Below are 21278 nucleotides of genomic sequence, written 5' to 3'. Positions count from 1 at the left end.
CAACCACTTATGCAGACTGCATTTCCGTTAAAAGTCCAGATGGAACGATTTTCTCGGGTTTCGCTATTCCGAGCACGAATGCGATCGAAGAATGCAAACAGTTGCGGCCAACACCAGAACCGATTTTATTAGGAATACTAAATTGTAGAGGGAAAGTAATATTTGGTGGAAAAATCGTAAGTAGGTACTTTAATATTGACATTAGTTTATTACAAACAAATTGAAACAACAAATTAAAATTGAAACCGCTGATAAGTAATATATTTTGTATGTTAAAATTTTATTCATAAAGATCACGTGTTAGTATCATACTTCAATATTGATTCAAATATCAATATAGTAAATGGCTAGGATAGCTGATATAGTATCTATACTAATATATAAATCTACAGTGGTTTTTACGGATGTTCCGTTATAATTACTGAACCATGCATCCGATTGACTTGAAACTTGGTATCCATGTAGAAAATACATGTACTTAATGGACAGGCTAATTATTTTTATGAATATTGGACTCCCTAATAATAATGACAATAAATAATAATGTTTATTTTAAATGCGCAACGAAGCGGGCGAGTACGGCTAGTAGCTGATATAGATAATGTAGTAGATATAATAGTAGGATAACTATGTATAACAGAGAGATACATATAGTAAATAAGAGACGTCTGAAGATGATTTCAGCGCTCACACGTCCTGGCTCATCCCGCCTTTTCCATGTAGCGGGGGGCATTGCGGTCAAGAACGGTGCTCGTTAGGGTCCATTCAGTAGAATAAATCGAGTTTTCTTTACTGCCCATTCCTATTGTAGTCGGGTTCGCGTCCGAAACGTGAACTTGTACATTTTTACGACAACTCAAAACGTGATTTCGCTGCATTTGCGAAACTTTGTTCGATTTCCCCTAGGGATTCTGTTTCGTGTTGCTTGCTTGACTTAATGCTCGTTCGAATTGCCCATTGTGATAATACATCTCGAAAGCTTACCATTGTTTGTCGCTGTAAAATTTCAATTGTGTACAGCAAAATTAATATTTGCCGTTCAGCAAAGAACACTCGAAAGAAATTATTGTTCTTGCAGCATATGGAAATTCTGCTAACTTTTCCAATATGAACCGTTTCCAGGCCTTGCGCGATATTTGTTTTTAACTGAAGTCGGCTTCTGTTATTTTACATATAACTTTACGTGTGTAATAAAATCGTTGCAACCGGCTTTGTTTTCTTCTGTTGTAGCTTTCTAGTAATCAAACATAATAAAGTATTTAATGTTTCTATTGATGCTTGTTACTCTAACAAGGATTTTTTTTCTTAGAATTGTAGACGAGCTCACAGGCCACCTGGTGTTAAGTGGTTACTGAAGCCCATAGACATCTACAACGTAAATGCGCCACACACTTTGAGATATAAGTTCTAAGGTCTCAGTATAGTTACAACGGCTGCCCCACCCTTCAAACCGAAACACATTACTGCTTCACGGCAGAAATAGGCGGGGCGGTGGCATCTACCCGTGCGGACTCACATGAGGTCCTACCACCAGTAATTACACAAATTATAGTTTTGCGGGTTTGGTTTTTATTACACGATGTTATTTCTTTACCGTGGAAGTAAATCTTGAGCATTTCTTAAGTACGTATTTCATTAGAAAAATTGGTACCCGCCTGCGGGATTCGAACACCGGTGCATCGCTAGATACGAATGCACCGGACGTCTTATCCACGACTTTAAACCACGACAACTTAATTATTGAAAAGCGAACAGCCTGGCAGTTTTAAGAAGTCGATTGACATCGCAATGTCACCCGCCTTGATGCCTGAGATCGAAGTCTGACTTACCAATAAAACTGGAACACATGGTTTCTTCCTAGCAGTAATAGGCAGGAGGGTAATACCGACTTAATACGCGTGACCACAATATCCATGTAATATGCATATAATAATGCTATAAATAACTGCAAACCGCTATTTTTCGAAATATTCATCCTATAGAATTGTAATGATAGAAAACTGATTGTTTTTTTTTTAGCTAACAATATCTCTTCATATAAATGCCATTATCTAAATTATTTCGTACCAGCTCATCCTGTAATAATATTGTATCATAAGATAATTTCATTAAAATGATCTCCGTTTTATCATCGATATTATATTCATTGGACATCCATTAAACTTAATAAGTGTAATAAGATGATGTTTTTTACGTTCCTCTGCTCTTATTCTTTTATTATAGCATCATAATAACATACCGTCTGTTTTTATATCTCAATGCGGAAAATATTTTTTCTTTTCCGATAATAAAATAAGTAAGGCTTTTTTTGGCTATTGTTGTTTAAAAATGGCCGAAGAGATTGCGTTGGAAATGAAATATTAGAATTGAACTCGACTTGACTTTGAGCTTAGTAGGATTCTAGCGAAAAAAAAATGGAGGCTCGCGAAATTGTCGATAATGTTTATGTAATAAATATAATATAGCAGCCTCAGCAGCTTTTTTTTTGCTTTTTATCAAGCTGGACTTATGGTTTCTGTAAAATTAGTACTTTGTGCCTAATTCCGTGTCCGTTCTTATACTTGTATATATTCCGTATTGTTAATATACAATAATTAAAATGTGTAGGTCAATCACCTCGGCTTAAATTCTGCGATGGGTTTATATTACAAAAGTACATTGAGTTAACTATTTTATTTTATTAAAAAAAGAATACGGGGGCTTGAATTGGATGCTAAATAACTACTGTTCTGCACAGAGGATTTTTTTTTCAACGTAAAATGTATACGTACCGAAATATTCAAATGATAATATACTTAATTAAAATATATCAAATCTACCGTCGGTTCCAAAAAGGCGCTGAGATGTTGTTTTTTTTTTTTTTTTTTTTTTTTTTTTTCATTATGATTAAAACTAGTCTACTATGATTGATATGATTAAAAATATTCTTCTATGAATAAATTACTACTCATAAAACTGTCATTATATTGTTTCCGACGTTCATGTTATTTCAGTTGTCCGTGACCACTGCAAAAACTGTAAAATATCTAATTCGACTCGGAAGAACCAAAATAAATACAATATTCTTATAAGTAGGAAGGTAGTTAGGATGATAATTTAAGTGACAGGTGTGATTTAAAAAACAACTAAATTATTATAAAAAGTTACATAGTTGTGTTTTTTCGGGAGACGAAAATTATAGTGAATCAATTTTTTTTTTCTTAATTTATTCAGCTGTCATTTCTGTTTTATGTTTTAAATTTTTGGTGTGTGGTTACCGTCGCCCATGGACGTCAGCAATGCAAGGGGCAGAGCCAAGCTGCAGCCTAAATGTAGCATACGTGATAATATAATTATTCGAAACGAACGCTACGATATTAAAATAAAATAAACGAAACGTATACAGGTTTATTTTTGTTTTTTGGTTAGTCAAAACTCCCGCAACCCGTATGCAAATATTAATCTAAATGCAGCGATGAGTCTTATCCCGGTATCTACTCGTAAATTAGAGATTACTTGCGGGATTTCGAAGCCGTTTTAATATATTCGTCATTGGAAACTCAATTAACATACATATAAACGAATTGCTCCACGAAATGCGTTCGTTTGGATTACTGTGATTAAACCTTCTTTTAATTAAATGTTCCCATATTATATTATAAAAATATATAAATACGGTAACGGATCTAAAAGTTGGAACCGGGGGTCGTGGACCCAAGAATACTACGAGAAAGTATACACGAGCTTTATGTTTTTTTTTTTTATTGCCTAGATGTGTGAACGAGCTCACAGCCCACCTGGTGTTAAGTGGTTACTGGAACCCATAGACATCTATAACGTAAATGCGCCACACACCTTGTGATATAAGTTCCAAGGTCTCAGTATAGTTACAACGGCTGCCCCACCCTTCAAACCGAAACGCATTACTGCTTCACGGCAGAAATAGGCGGGGCGGTGGTACCTACCCGTGTGGACTCACAAGAGGTCCTAAAAAAATGGTCAAAAGATTCGAGGAACTATGGTACTATTCTTTACATACCCAGGCACGGTGGTCTTGAAATCAATATATCAATAATGAACAATACATAAAAAATTGGAAACAAATTGCGCACTGCCATCCGACCCCAAATTAATATACCCTGTGTTATTGTTCCCAGAGACTGACATACATACTTATATTTGTTTGAATATATACACATTTAGATATTAAACACTTAGACAAAGAGTAATGATACCTGTCCATCACGCGAATCTGTGCCCGATGTGGAAATCGAACCCATGACCCTCAGTAACAACAGTCAGGGCCGCTTTTTTTTTTTTTTCCCTACCTATGCTGATAGCCTTGAGAGGCTATTTCAGCTTACCCTAGCTTGTGTAGGTGAGCTCACGGGGCTCAAACCGGAGAATTGCTAACACCGCCCTAGCAAGAGCAGTGCTTCGCAGAACCAACCACCGGGTCGGAAGCGCGACCCACTGAGAAGATCCGGCGAGAAACTCAGTGGGCTGTGTCTGTGGGTTAATTCGCTCGTCAGGCCCTTCGTCGCAGGCGACGGGTTCGACGAGGACGGTGACCGGTGCTTGTATTGCCTAAAAGCACCGTTAATGGATCAGGAGGATCCGTGATGACGTGCTTTGGACGACGTCGACGGTTTACCATTCGGTCTACAGGATCGGGTATGTAGTTTCCAGCGGCCACGACAAGAGGGTTCTCAAAGTGGCGCAGCGATGCCGACTGTAGATACTTACTGACGGGGTCGAGCTCCAGGTCATCGTGGAGGTCCACGTTCCTCTGGAACCATGGTGCTCCGACGGCTATCCTGCAGAATCGGGATTGTATAACCTGAAGGGGTCTCAAGTTGGTGCGGGCCGCGTGAGCGAATACTACGCTTGCATACGTCATGACGGGGCGTATGCAAGAGGGCCGCTAACTACTGCACGACTGAATGTGACGACTGAGCGTCTCTTGGTCATTGTTCTGCCCCCATGTTACTTCAGCTCTTATCCTCACTCACAGTATTGCGTTATGACAAAGGATAATTATTAGAAATGCACAGGAAAAAGACATTAAAAAGTTTTATCCAAAATATTGATAAGTCTATACATATAAATAAAATTGGAGTGTCTGTTTTTAATATTGAAATAACCGCTTTTTACTACAGGCATATGAAAATATATATATATGGTACATACACCAAAATAACATTTTTTTAAATTTTTGTCTGTCTGTCTGTCTGTTTGTTCCGACCAATCTCCGCAATGGCTGGACCGATTTTGACGGGACTTTCACTGATAGGCAACTGATGATATAAAGACCGGTACAACAATAACCGCGGGTAACATCGCGAGACTCAGCTAGTACCTAATAAAATTCTAAAAAAAACATTCATTACTAGCTCTTACCTCCCGCTCGAGTTTTGTAACATAAGTACTAAGTATTGCCTAGATTTGAGCGGCATTACTGAAAATCTCTTCCTTACCAAAAGCCTCGCCCACAGAGCATAGCTTAAGCCAGCTTAAAGGCTTTAAGCGTCGTCGAACGAAAGTTAACACAAAAGGTAAACTCTATTTTTCGAGGTGGAAAGATACCGTGTGATATTTCAACATCATGTTACTAATTTAACACCTACCCACGTGCGTATTGTGCAAGAGTAAACTGTTACAATTACCATAGCTAATACGATTTGTATTTGTGAGAAAGATACTATTGAATATTTTGTTATGTTTTGAAATAACACTCTGGAAAGGATATTGTTTTGAACAAGGAAAATCCGTTATTCTTTTTATTGTCTTCGCCTAGGAAGGGGGGATATTTAACCCTCGTTTAAAGAAGTACATGACACTCCCAATAGTCGTGATGGTGAGTTCATTCTAGAATAGGGCAATAAGTGCTGTACAATGTTACTTGAAGATTCTGCTCTAATAGTTTTGTAATAGTCATACAATCCATTCTCTCGAAATAGATGTGGCCAATCGAAATTCGTTTATATTCTCATAAAGGTAAGCTTTGCAATTGAACTTGCTACGCAATGAAAGTTGTGGGCTCTTGTTGTAAACTTTCTTCTTGACATTTTCTTGTTAGTATTTGCGAGGCAATTCTATTGCACCCTTTTCCGTAGCAGGCTCGTTCGAACTGTCCGGGCTTAGAACATTTTTCTTATGTAACTTGGAAATGCCGCAGGTGCCGCTGTAAAAGTAACAATATGTCGCTCACCTTAGGACGAATAATGTAAGGAAAAATCGAATTTGTTATGTTGTGAAAAAAAATTATCCAATAAGTAAGTGAACTTTTTATTGCCTTAGAAGATATACGAGCATACGGCCCACTCGATGGTAATGGGTTACCGATACTCATGGATATTAGAAATGTCAAGGGCACAGCTGAACCGCTGCTAAATCTAATGAAATTATTATACTATATGTGAGAAAATGTTACATTTATCAGTACATAATTTCCAAAGATAAACATGTTCGTTTAAAAATATATGAGTCTGTATGGGACATTGGTACAATACAATTCACAAAAAATGAAGAAAAGAACAAAAGCAACTTTCTACTTTAATTACTTTTAGGTGTCTTATATCACAAAGAATCCATTATTGTGATATGTAATAAATGTTTATTAAATAATAAAACAGAAAGCATTTTAAACAGTCAAATAAGGAAAAAAATATTCTAGGAATCTTAAATCTAAACAAATTATAAAGTAGGTAATTAATACAGTCAATGTGATTCTAATATTGTATACAAAGTACAAAAAAAAAATTTAAAGTTCGCCATGGCGTTGAGAATTCTTGTTCGAATATTAACGCATTCTGGCGCAGCACAGAGTTGATACTCAGGAGCAACCGACCGTTTGGGCGATGACACCAGCGGCAACAACTGGGTGGCCTGACGTTCTTTAGTCAGTTTTGTGGTCGCGTATCTGGTCCGAATGTTATGTGCGGTCGCCCTTCCACCTGACTCTTGTTCTGCCCCAGGCAAGACTCGGACGTTTAGGCAAGAACGCAGCGGAGCTTATTGAATGAATGCCATTGGTAGTCCATAGATATCGCGCGCGCTCTCGGCGACGACAAGCTCAAAGGAATTAAATCAATATATGAATAACTAGCGACCCGCCCTCGCTTCGCTTCGGAAACATTAAAACCTACATGAAACCAAAAAAAAAAAATTAAAAAAAGTAGCCTATGTTCATCAGGGACAATGTCGGCTTCTAATGGAAAAATAATTTTTCAAATCGGTCCAGTAGTTTCGGAGCCTATTCGAAACAAACAAACAAACAAATCTTTCCTCTTTATAATATTATATAGTATAGATTAGTATAGATAAATACACTTGCAATTATACGAAAAATACGCCTATTTCGAAATATTTTAAATTTACTGAATCAATGTATTAATGTATGTTTCAACAATATCCATGAAACGTTTCTAAATTTTGTAAATATATATATGTAAATATTAACTTAATCTACGAATTTCGAACAATGCGAAACAGTGGGATAGTTGAAGTTCCACACTATTGAGCATTGTAACGTGGTAGTTGTGCCGCAAAAGCGGAAACGCGCCGGTGTTTGCGATCCGCGCCCACACGAACTTCCGTCTGCGCTGTCCTGAACAAATAGAGCGGACTGCAGCCCCGTGAATGGGCGCTTCGTTACTTCACAATCGACCATTTATAAATTCAAATGAACGTTTACAATACGAGTGCTGCGGGTTTGCATGAAAAAAATATACTTTGGACTAAAACTGAAAAAAGTCGTCGTGGCCTAAAGGACAAGACGTCCGGTGCATTCGTATCTAGCGATGCAACGGTGTTCGAATCCCGCAGGCAGGTACTAATTGTTCTAATGATATACGTACTTAACAATTGTTCACGATTGACTTCCACAGTGAAGGAATAACACGTTTAATATCATAAAAATCAAACCCGCAAAGTTATAATTTGCGTAATTACTGGTGGTAGGACATCTTGCGAGTCTGCACGAGTAGGTCCTGCCAATTTTTGCCGTGAAGCAGTATTGCATTTCGGTTTGAAGGGTAGGGCAGCCGTTGTACTGTTAAATCTAAGACCTTAGAACTGATATCTCGAGGTGGGTGGCAAAATTTATGGTGTAGATGTCTATGGGTTTCGGTTACCACTTAACACCAGGTGGGTCGTGCTCGTCCACCCATGTAAGGCAAAAAAAAGTTTAGAACCGGAAATATCTTCATTGGATATCGACCAAAGCTTCCCAAAATTATTTTTCAAGCCGATTGGAATTCAATCGATCGTAACTTTGCATTCATTCGAGCATAATATCTTGCTTGCTTAAACACAAAATATTTCTTTTTCATCTCGCCCAACCTTTTGTCTGGCTTCAATTGCTCCGTGTTGAAAATAGATAAATGTTTCTACTTTCTCTCTACTTATCTCGTGAAGGCTTCGCTGGTTTTCCCTTAGATTATTCTTCAGGCAGGTTCGCTATTAGGAGCCCTGTGCCGAACGCGGAGAAGTGTGAAATATTTCCAGAAACAGGTGTCGGCTCACACGTTAACTATTCACTATGCCCTCTAGTCATATTTATCGCTCTATAAAATATTTCGGCTTTGTTTTTTTCTCTTTCCGTACTCGTAATAATGGTATCCACGGTAAGCACAGTAAAACACTCGGGCACTGACTGTACTTGAGAACGGTAATCACGGTTATTTTATAGCTATGAACATGTTTACCAAAAATAATTTAAATATACTTACTTTATTAACTATTTTGAGCGGTAGGCAGCAGCTTGGCTTTGCCCCTGGCATTGCTGAAGTCCATGGGTGACGGTAACCACTCACCATCAGGTGGGCCGTATGCTCGTATGCCTACAAGGGCAATAAAAAAAAAACTTAACTCGCTGTTTCGGTATGTTCATAAAAAAACTCAGCTATCGAACATTGGACCTGCTTTATATCCTTTTTTGTCTTTAGGATTTTTTTTTTTATTCTTTAAACTAGTGGTCAAACAATTTTCTATACACATATTATTATGTATTACTATACAGTATTTAACATCGTAGAAAGTATTAGAATACCGACCGCACAGTTTTTATAGTCCGACGATGATCCCAGAGCTGCGTTCTAATCCCAACTTGCAAGTTTTTTTGATTTGATGTGTAAAGTAAAGGTGCGCCCACCTGCCACGCTGTCGCATCATCATAATGATTAATGTCGAAGCAGCAAGTTTAGCCCATAAAAACCGTTTGACTAATATGCTTATTTCCTTACGTTTTACGTTAAAAGATTTTTGGAGTTTAAATCAGAGAAAACTTCTGAACTGAGTTTTTTATTTATATTTGTTATTGCTTAGATGGGTGGACGAGCCCACAACCCACCTGGTGTTAAGTGGTTACCGGAGCCCATAGACATCTAAAACGTAAATGTCGCCACCCACCTTGAGACATGACTTCTAAGGTCTCAGTATCGTTAAAACGGCTTCCCCACCCTTCAGACCGAAACGCATTACTGCTTCGCGGCAGAAATAGGCGTAGTGGTGGTATCTACCCGTGCGGGCTCACAAGAGGTCCTACCACGAGTAAATTTATTAAATTGAGTCATCCAGGGAGTCATTAAATTATTTAGAACTAGCGACCCGCCCTCGCTTCGCTTCGGAAACACTAAAACACACATGAAACAAAAAAAAAAATTAAAAAAAAGTAGCCTATGTTCATCAGGGACAATGTCGGCTTCTAATGGAAAAATAATTTTTCAAATCGGTCCAGTAGTTTCGGAGCCTATTCGAAACAAACAAACAAACAAATCTTTCCTCTTTATAATATTAGTATAGAAAAAGGTTTTTTCCTTTAATTCCTATACAAGCTGTAATTATTCAAAGCGCGCTCTAAAACATTTAGTTTATGGCATTCAGGTAATACAACAATCGTTTGAGAGCTTGGCATTATCGGATATCGCTTACAAAGGTTTCGAGGTTTGTCTTTTAAGACAGGAGGCGCCACCGATGGCTCGTTTTATCACCGCGAAAGGAAGTCAAGTTACAAAGGCGAGCCCACTTTGCAAAAAGAGATCGACAAAAAGTGTCTTCCGCCGCGCGGTGAGTAAATAGCAGAGGTCCATTAGGGGGCGCGGGTCGAGGATAACGTGCTCTGAACAAATCGAATCACGAGGGGATCGGCCATTATGCAGATTTCCCTTTCTTAGTACGAAAAACTCACGCTGAATCGATTCCGAAATTGGAAACATACTATTATTATACGCCTCGGTTAGTTATTCTGTTGAATGTGTACTAAATAGATTGTAGGGTTTTGTGAGTCGTAGACTTCGTTGTAAAGGTTTTTTTTTATAATATGTACCTATATAGTTTGTTTTACAGTTTGAAACTTTCTATCCAATAATTTAATCTATCCAATTTTTGTGGTCGCGTACTTTTGGCTCGGGGTGAAACTTCATTGACACATATTGTTTTATAGGTTTAGGTACATGTTACATAATTATTATTTAACACCTCCAAATGAAGATGAAATCACAAATCAATCAAACTGCCAGAGCTCAAGTACTATTCTTTCTGCGCAGAATAGAAATATTTGAAATATATGGAGTTTCATTTTATTAACACTCGTCGCGGAACCTTTAGACTAGAATGCATGAACACTCCGTGGCAAAATTAGGATGGTGGTATCAACCGTCGACTTGTTATGTGTTATATGTCCTTGTTTGAAGTATTAGAATTTTAAAAAATCGGGCTAAGCACTCAGCAAGTTAAAGTCAACGAAGTGTAGGAGGGTATTTACTGCACACTGATGATATAGGAACTAATAGCAATAGCACATGGAAGTTAATGTGACATTCCCATACTTCTTGATTAATAGTCGGGCGGGTAGAATGTTATCATTTTGTAAATATTAGGTCCTTACATAAGAAATTGGCGTTTTGTATGGGAGGAATATAAAGTCTTTTTTTTTTACTATATTTAATTAATCAAAGTATGCACCGTTCTTACCTATGCACTTTTGCTATCTCATAGGTAGTTCATTGATCCCTTTACTAAAAAAACCACGGGGGCGAGAATCAATAAACTCTTTGAAGGCTGTTTGGCCTGCCGCATCGGAGTTTAATTTTTTTCCTTGTAAGAAGTTGTCCAAATTCCGGAAAAAATCGTAATCTGTTGGAGCAAGGTCCGGGGAGTAGTGTGGATGTAATAATTGACTTAATAGTACTAGTACACTAGCGGCTAGGCCCGGCTTGGCACGGCCGAACCAGAATATAGTTCTGCAAACACACTTCAGTTATTGTGTATGCATTACCTATAATATTTAACTTAAAGTTGATAATCTGAGAAACTTAAACCTAAATTTCATGCTTTTTTTTATTACTTAGATGGGTGGACGAGCTCACAGCCCACCTGGTGTTAAGTGGTTACTGGAGCCCATAGAGTGCCATAGACAACCTACAATGTAAATGCGCCACCCACCTTGAGATATAAGTTCTAAGATCTCAGTATAGTTACATGCTCCTTAATTCAAAAGATACGAACGTCTGATATAAGTTTTCAACCTCGAAGTTTGTATACGGGTTAAATCTGTTGACGTTTAGTCTCTATTTACCACAATCAACTGCCAAAATTCCAAGTTTGTAGCTTTAGCGGCTTATACTCTACATTGGTGAATGAGTCGTGGCAAGTAATTACATATTCAGGGTGTCCCATATGAGATATATAAAGCCGAAATGTGGCTATAGTAGCAACAATGTAAATCATAGAAAAAACGGCTTAAAAAACACCCTGTAGATGTATAGATAATTAAAACTTAATTCAAGTTGTATGCGGCATTTACATTGTAATCAGTCAGGGCTCCGGTATCCATCTTAAATCAGTTTGGTCGTAAGCTTTGTATGATCATTTACAGGAAAATAAACGAACCTGATCGTTTTTAGGAGCAAAACACATAAGCGAGAATAAGAAACATTTTACAGACTTCAGTTAATAAAACACTTTTTAATGTTTTAACTTTCCTTGCTCATTCGAATTCTGTGTCAACGCCGTTTTAATCAGGATAAGTTTAACCCAGGTACACATAATGCATTGTGTATTCGGGCAGAGTTGTGTCCGGACCGAAACTAAATAGGGAATCCTCGTTTCGGGCCGGCACAATCGATCAATGACATCGAGCGTTAATTTGACACCGTAGTGCCGGGTTCGTGTTTAAGTTTCGGCAAGTTTATTTCGCAATTCATTCGCGCTATTATGTTTCGAAGCAGTGATGGGTTTGAGTTTTAACCGCTTCGGAGCCGTTGTAACCATTCTTTGAGGCTTTAATTAGTTACAAAGCACTATATCAACGCGTTAGAATCGTTAGGCTGATGCCTTTCTTGTACAATTTTTACTGTAGTAAGTGACCAGAAACCTGTTTAATATTGAACTTTACCAAAAATGTACAAGATAATTTTTGAATGAAATATTTTCCTAAAAATCATCGTAGGTATAGATTGATAATTCATTCGAAGTTGTCGTGGCTTATACTCGTAGTATAAGATGCCTGGCATCGCTACTACGTACTTATCTTGACATAATACTTGTTGACGAACGCCTTTCACGATGTAATGTAATAAAAGTCAAAACTCGCAAAATTTATAAATGAGTGAATTTACCAGCGGATTGCTAAGCCGCGCCAATGTGCGTTCCGGTTTGAAGGAAAGGATAGATGTTATAATAATAATATGTATGTTATATATTCAGTTGGGATTTCGATTTCACGTCTCTAAGTGGGTGATAGTATTAATTATGTGATTTCTAATATTTCCGAAACAAATTGAACACCACTAGCTTGAGCTTGATATAAAGAATTAAAGATAAAAAAACAATATAATTTGAATAGTTGATCAGATGTACATATATCCAACCATTCACAGTCGAGGATTAAATCAAACGTTGTCCCCAACACGAAACACGTGTCTGGTGTGTACCAAAATTAAAATAATGACGAAGCTATCTTACAAGATTTTATTATAATATGTTTAATCCAATTCTTACTCAAACTGGCAATCTCAGCTATCTTATATTGTTAGCTTATTTACGAGTTGCAGTAGACCAGCTTAAAATGAAACACGATTACATTCCATTTATTTTGTTTAAATTAAACTAAGTAGATGATGACCGAGCTTTGCTGAGGTTTTTTTTTATAACGCCATCTTGTTGTTTCTTTAAAGCGGTTAGTTGCCCTCAATTAAGAAAAATAGTATTAATATTCGTCAATAGATGTCGGGAAGAGTTGATTATTGAAAACACGAATAAAACAACATTTTCTGAAAATAAATCGTAGCTAAATCGATTTATCGCCACCGAAATCCCCTGTATACTAAATTTTATGAAAATCGTTGGAGCCGCTTCCGAGATTCAGATTATATACATATTATAAATTAATATACAAGAATTTCTCGTTTAAAGGTATAAGATTAGAATTACCGACGTTTCTAAAATTCTAATATTTAAGGAATCCGTATCGTTCATTTGAAGACGTAAATTCCGTTTGGTTTCTTGTCGAGACATTTTATGTCCGAGCGAGCTTTATCACCGAAACAAACTGCACTTAAAGTGTTAGTTTCTACGGCGAGAAGACGATAAGTCACGCCGAAGATGTGTCGGGAGACGGTCTTACGGTGTCTGCGCTGGCCATAACAGTAAATCTAGGAGAGGATATACGCTGCGCAAACCGCGACGCGCGGCGGGGACCTGCCTTTTAATTACGACCCGGCTTGATTAGCCAACGCAATACTGTCGACGCGTTATGTGGTTTTTTTATGTTCCTTTATTAGTTAGTGTCCATCGATAAATCGTCGTGGTATAAAGGATAAGACGTCCCGTGCATTCGTATCTAGCGATGCAACGGTGTTCGAATCCCGAGGCGGGTACAAATTTTTCTAATGAAATACTTATTTAGCAAATGTTCACGATTGACTTCCACGGAAGGAATAACATTGTGTAATAAAAATAAAACCCGCAAAATGATTATTTGCGTAATTACTGGTGGTAGACCTCTTGTGAGTAGTAACCACCCTGCCTATTTCTGCCGTCATGCAGTAATGCGTTTCGGTTTGAAGGATTGGGCAGCCGTTGTAAACATACTGAAACCTTAGAACTTATATCTCAAGGTGGGTGGCGCATTTGTGTTGTAGACGTCTATGGGCTCCAGTAACCAATTAACACCAGGTAGGCTGTGAGCTCGTCTACCCATCTAAGCAATAAAAAAAAATGGTAGCGATGAACTGCATTCGAAATATTAACACAATTTTATTGGGTAATTTTATTAAAATTTCTAATAGCTTACATTTTTCATGATCACGGTCGACCAAAATGTTATAATACGTCGACAATGTGACCACTAAAACTGTACAGTATTCGAAACATCAGCAGTTATATATTGACAGTAAAAATTGCAAAATTAAATTGTTACAGTAATTTTAATTCTATCTATCTATCTATGTCAAGAGGGCGGGAGCCTGGAGCTCAGTAATACAAGTCTTTGAACCTATTACATACTTCAGGTCTTTAAAAGACTTACAAAATAAATTATAAGGTTAATTTCCATTTCTATTTGTACTATATATACCTTTAAGAGAGAAATAAATTATTATATTATAATTATGTTTGCGACTCGTTAAATTCAAACGAAATACTATATCGTATTGTTTTGGATTAAAAAAAAGTGAAAGACGATATATATCAATAATACCTGGAGTTTGTCAAGATTTAATATCGCAAAGTAAAAAAATCGGTGTCGGGAGGTCCTTTATCTCATTTCGTTGACGGAAGTTATTTGACGTCATTATTTTTCGGATCCTCGTCTTTGTACCATCCCTGGTATTCCGTTTTATCTTTGCTCGAGAGCATTCGATGCTAATAAGGTAAAAAATGTGAATTAATTAATTTATAATTCTATTACGAATTTCATTAATAGAACCAAAAATACTGTGATAGGTAGTGACACCCTTGATGCTCCAAAAAAATTTTTTTTAATCAATCTCTACGTCACCGTACATTGTAGGACTACATGTTAGATGATCTTCAGGATTTGTACTACTACTAATCAGAACCGGTATCCTATTGTATTCGGACCTGATGGTAAAAATTGTTGCCCCAAAGAGGTTAATGCGTATACCTTCTTGTCTATTTCTGCAATGGCGCAAGCGTGGGTTCCCGTTTAAATGTTAAGATAGCTCTAATTCTAATCAAATTGAGGTAGCGGTCAAGATGAGAAGTGGCGTTTTGGTCTTTTGCGAATTTAAAAAATAATAATATAGAAACTCTCAAAAGATTAAAGTTGCTTTTTAAAACAAGTGTTACTGGTGGTAGGGCGTCTTATAAAAAAATCCGCCCCGGAGGTACCACCACCCTGCCTACTTTTGCCGTGAAGCAGTTAGAACTCATGTCTCAAGATGGGTAATGGAATTTACGTTGTAGATGCCTTTGGGTGTCAGTAACCACTTATCACCAGGTGGGCCGTGAGCTCGTCCATTTATTTAAACAATAAAAAAAATCTTGGATATGAACGAATTGTGTTTGTCGAATATAAAAAAAAAACTTAGGGAACAAATATGATGGCGTGGCTATGAAGAGTCATGAACAAAAAACATCTCAATACCGCAAACAGTTGTTGATAAACTTGAGAAGAATGTGGAATGACGTCACGAAAACTAAACATTTCCCCGGTGTTGCTTATTTGATTTCAATCACGTATACAATTTAACAATATATTTAACATAAAGCGGTGTGTTAGCTAGTTTAATTTTATAAGGATTTAAATGCGTTCCAACATTTCACTAATTCATATAAATATTTAATTAGCAATACAGAAAAAAAGATAACATTTAAAACTTAAATTTAAATATTTAATTTAAATGTTAATCTGTATGTTACGTATAAAAATCAATAAAAACTCGATCGATTGAGCTCAAAAGAATGAATTCTGTTCGACATTTCACCAATCTGCAAAGCTCAGAAAATAATTTGAGACATTTTTTTAAAAGGCAGGGGCTTGGCTCTGCCCCTGGCATTGCTAAAGTCCATGGACGACGGTAACCACTCACCATCAGGTGGGCTGTATGCTTGTCTGCCTACAAGGGCAATAAAAAAAAAAGACGCCATGCTTAACACTCAAAACTTGAGTAATGCTTTTTGTAGCACATTTTTTTGCATTAGTATTTTCATCATAATACAAAAATTCTAACATCCAAAAATCTATTTAGTCTCTATTTCTTATTGTCATTGATATTTTTACTGACCATCTAAACAATGTTTAAATACCGATTTATCGACGAGTATGTTTTTATGATTAATGAGTGTGATCAATAAACAGACGTGAATTGCTTCGTTGATTTTATGTTATCACTTCACAGCTAGTAAAGCGTACGTAGTGTGACTCGTGTACACAAAAAAAATGTATCACAATCACTCGAAGTATTCGGTAAAGCGCGCAGATCGGACGTGCACCGTTTTTTAGTTCGCGATAAAATTAAAAAATATATATTTTATTTATTTTGGTATTCGATTCAGGAAAACTTGTATCCGATTAAATTATTATAGTCGGGATATTCTTAATAATAGCCACAATGCGTGCTTATCCCCGTTTGATTTTGACCGCGGTCACTGCTATTATCTGTATGAGTTTGCTTGTCCAAACATTCAACGCGGGACAGGGAACATCGGTGCATCCAGCTAGTCACCTGGCCCGCGAGGCCCGATCACTTCAATCTAACCAAATCGAAGCTGGTAACAGCAGCAGCTACAGCGGAGCGTTAGATTCCCAGTCATCAGTCGAAAAACAGCGGCACATTATCGAGGTCAGACTGTTTTACATAGTAATTTCGTTCTGCTTAAATTCTCCAGTACCAAAACTTTTGAAAAAGGGACATTTTCGTCTCGGCGTGTTTCAAACAGTAATTGGTGAAGTCGCCGGTTTTTCCAAGTCATTGGCGACGTTCTCTTAAAGTTGTGCGAACCTAATAATAATTAATGGGTCCGACGGAAGTACGATATCCTTTCATTAGTGTCCCGCCGTACGGAGCGACCGAGATTAAAACTTGTTCAGAAACGACGGCTCCAACAGTCTGAGAGCACTTTTTAAAAAGACTTCGTTCATGTCACGGGCCTTTGAGATACGTTATCCAGCTTACTTTATGAAAAACATGAAGATGTTTTATTATTTGTATCTATCTATCTATATATAAAAATGAATTGCTGCTCGTTAGTCTCGCTAAAACTCGAGACTGGACCGATTTGGCTAATTTTGCTCTTGAATTATTTGTGGAAGTCCAGAGAAGGTTTAAAAGGTACATAAATATAAAAATGCTGAGAATTAAATAAAAATAACAATTTTGTTTTTCCTTTGATATGTCCCCAGTCGGACGGCTTCCTTTTGTTTGTTTTAAGTTTGTTGTTTGTTTTTTGCAGATGATGCGACACGCTTGGAATAATTACAAACTGTACGCTTGGGGTAAAAATGAACTGAAACCGATATCTAAACGCGCACATTTGTCGAGCGTGTTTGGCTCCGGGGAGATGGGAGCCACCATTGTTGACGGCCTGGACACCTTGTACCTGATGGGCCTGACCGACGAGTTCCGTGAGGGACGTGACTGGATCGCGGAACATTTCAACATCAACGAAATCGTAAGTTGTAAACACTTTGATAATTTCTAGAACTTGCGACATGCAATTTTTTTTTTTTTTTTTTCTTGATGGGTAAATGAGCACACAACCTATCTGGTGTTAAGTATTTACCGGAGCCCATAGGCAGTATATCGTGAATGCCGCCATTTACCTTAAAACTTGAAGTATAAATATACCTCAATTTTATTTTTTACACGATTAAATACCTTAACCGTGGAAATCATTCACGAACATAAGTTAAGTGAGTTAAGTAGCAGTAGTTAGCTAAATTAATATTTCATTAGAAAAATTTGTACCTGCCTGCGGGATACGAACACCGACACAGTTGCATCGCTTGATACGAATGTACCGGGCGTCTTAGCCTTAATGCCACGAGGACTGTTTAGAATTTAGATAGTTTAGAGTTTGATGCTTCCCGGTAACCATACTCGTCGAACTCGACAAAGAGGTCGACGTGTAACCTAACCCATGCATCAGCTCGCTGAGTTTCTCGCCGGATCTTCTCAGCGGGTCGCGATTCCGATCCGGTAGTAGATTCAATCGCGAAGCAGCTGCTCTGAGTTGTTAGGTCTCCTTCGGAGGCGCTCGGGCAGCTGTTAGCCAATCCCACCCCTTCTGACTGAGCCTTTGCTCGCCCACCTGTCCTGGTGAAACTGGAAAGGCCTCCGGGCCACAACTAATCTTTAAATCATAAAAAAAAAGTTTGATGCTTCATCTCGCGCGTACTTTTTTTCTTTAATATTATTCCAAGCTTTGTCCGAATACTTGACGGTCGACGATGACGGTTATTTAAATATACTCGTAGGAATAATCTAATCAATGCTCATATTGTGAACAACACTGTTTCCTAGATACGATAAATTTTAATCTTAATTCTTTATTAACTTTATTTTTTTAATTAAATGATTAACTACATGAATCTGCAAACAAGATTAAGTCCAATAATTAATAAAACTTGTAACTAAAAATGTTATAGATGGAATGTTAACGAACTAATTAAGAATGAATCAAAAATATTTCTTCCAAGCGCCAAGCGTACAATAAATAAATCAATTGGCTTCCTTGTCTATATCGTAATTCTATACGTATATAATAATATGTACGTAGGTTTTATTATTATAGTAAAGCAATGTTTTAAGAATTTACGTGCAATAACTCGCCCGTAAATGGTTATATAAAAAATGAGAATGAAAAATTAGAGTTAATTTAAATAAGATACAGGAGAAACATAGAGACTGCCGCTATAGTGTTGTCTGCTTATGGTTTGGAAACCACTTTCCCTGTTTCTGCCGCAAAATCAATCTTTGTGGGACAGGACTGTTATTATTACAATACACGTGACTCTTACAAGCTCGTTGTGGATGATGAATTAGTGGCTATGAGCTCGTCTAGGTTTTTTTATTTCTTAGATGGGTGGTCGTGTTCGCCGGCCTACCTGGTGTTAAGTGATTACCGGAGCCCATAGACATCAACAACGTAAACGCCGCCACCCACCTCGAGATTTGAGTTCTAAACCTCAATTTTACAGTACAACGGCTGCCCCAACTTTCAGGTTAATACATTTAGTGCTCCATGGCAGTAATAGGCAGGATGATGGTTAATTAGAATAGATTTAGGCAAATTAAAATACACTCTGCCTACCTCAAGGTGGGTGGCGCATTTACGTTGTGGATGTCTATGGGCTCCAGTAACCACTTAACACCAGGTGGGCTGTGAGCTCGTCCTACGAAGTTTGCCGGGTCAGCTAGTTTAGACTAAATATAAAAGAGATATATTAGTTTACTTTTACGAAACATTGATAACAGTTTACGTGAAACTGTTAAAATAATATGTTTTTATAACAAAAAAAAATCATATCTTGTTTCTGTTTGTTTAATCGTTCAGATAAAGGAATTTTCTTCGATTCCACCTACGAATAACGTTTCCAAGGAACATCCAAAATAAAATTTGAGCAGCAATGAATTTGTACAACACATAATATTTTTCATAACTTCAAATGTAAATACAATATTGTATTTATATATTGGATTTATGTAACAAATAGATAATAGCTGCATAAATATAATAACTAATTATGAATTTTTATTGTTCTTCATCGGTAAAAGAGGTCGCAGTCCTATTGCAATCCTATCGCAGTCCAGTCGCGTATGAATGACTACTTTGCGGCAGAAACGGACACATTGTCGGCATTTACTGTTGTTTAACTAGACCGTTGTATATATTGTAATGTTAATCACCCCAATAAATAACGTACACTTTTAAAAGGCAATAAACCATTATCGAGCGTGTTGTAAGTCAATCGATGCATCATTGGAAACTGCGTATCGTTAACATTTGACCCGAATTCCGTTTAAAAGAACGTCAATTAATATCGTTAAATCGAAAATAAAGATGACTAAAATTTTTCTTAATAAATAGTGTAAAGGCTACCACGCACTATAGATTGCTTGTTTAATTAGTTTATTATTAAAACGAATGCTTGTTTATTTACAATCTATGGTTTATCCGATTGAAACAGTAGTTGAATTTCAGGGAAGATTTTTGTCAAGCAGGACGATGGGTGATGCCCACTGAGTTTCTCGCCGGATCTTCTCAGTGGGTCGCGTTTCCGATGCGGTGGTAGATTCTGCGAAGCACTGCTCTTGCTAGGGTCAGTGTTTGCAACTTTCCGGATTGAGCCCCGTGAGCTCACCTACAAACGTTAGGGTGAAGCTGAAATAGCCTCTCAAGGCTATCAGCATACGAAATAAATAAAAAAGCGCTGGTAGTTTGAACAATGTATTTATGTGCATTGAGTGAAATTCATAGCGGAAGCTAATCCGAGCTTGTGTTTTGTAGGATTCCGAACTATCAGTATTCGAAACGACGATACGTTTTGTGGGAGGTCTGCTGTCTTGCTACGCTCTGACCGGTGACACCATCTTCAGAGACAAAGCCGCCGAGGTCGCCGACGCCCTGCTGCCTGCCTTCGAAACTCCCACTGGACTTCCATACGCTTTAATCAATCCATCCACTAAGGTAAGAAGAGTATTTTTAATAATTTCGCATTACTAGAGATCATGAGATATTAGGTCATGCACTATCCAGACTCCAAAATGAACCTTAGATCTGTCCTTATTCCAAATAGGTTTAGAAGGTGGTTTAGATTTGCCCCGCGAGAGACGATAACCATTTATAATCAAGTAAATCCATATACTCTAGACTGCACTGACTGTAAAAGGTCTAATGTACCTACTACAAAACTAACCCAACATTACGTAGTTCGTATTCATTTCCAAATAACTCGACTTAGTACGGTTTGTCATTTTAGTTTTATATTATTTTCGTCGATTTTTCTGAATCGTTGACATATTTAAAATTAAGTTTAGATACCGCTGTGAAATCTCGCGTTTTTATTGTCATTATTTCATTTACGATGTTTCGAATACTAAGCGAATTTTAGTTTTAACCTAAACAAAGATTCCATTAAACGGTAGCGGCATTAAGACCCATATTATTCTAAACGGTGAGTTTTCATCTGATAATAAATTTGATTCATAATTTCATTAATGCATTGAAAAGGTTTCCTAAAATTGCTATTAGCCTTTTAATTTTTCCATTAGTCTGCAGCTGATGACGGAATTTATATAATGCTCTCAATAAACCATTCACTGGAATTACAT

General features: G+C 37.2%; 1 protein-coding gene across 2 annotated transcripts in view; it reads left to right on the top strand.

Moving 5' to 3' along the window:
- Nucleotides 1–21278, top strand: part of LOC114239688 (mannosyl-oligosaccharide alpha-1,2-mannosidase IA) — an 86845-nt gene that overhangs the window by 51203 nt on the left and 14364 nt on the right. Inside the window, exons 1-3 of one of the 2 annotated variants that reach the window (XM_089730062.1) lie at nt 16412–16787; nt 17398–17616; nt 20455–20634. In XM_089730062.1, coding sequence (XP_089586188.1) covers nt 16557–16787; nt 17398–17616; nt 20455–20634 — 630 coding nt within the window. In that variant the 5' untranslated portion in view covers nt 16412–16556. Of the gene's footprint in view, nt 1–16411; nt 16788–17397; nt 17617–20454; nt 20635–21278 lie in introns of those variants that run through there. The other variant, XM_089730061.1, reaches the window with a different exon arrangement.

Source organism: Bombyx mandarina, chromosome 09, assembly GCF_030267445.1.
Source record: "Bombyx mandarina strain Sakado chromosome 09, ASM3026744v2".
NCBI lineage: Eukaryota > Metazoa > Arthropoda > Insecta > Lepidoptera > Bombycidae > Bombyx > Bombyx mandarina.
The sequence above is the reverse complement of the archived record's forward strand: the minus strand, read 5'-3'. Positions and strand labels throughout refer to the sequence as shown.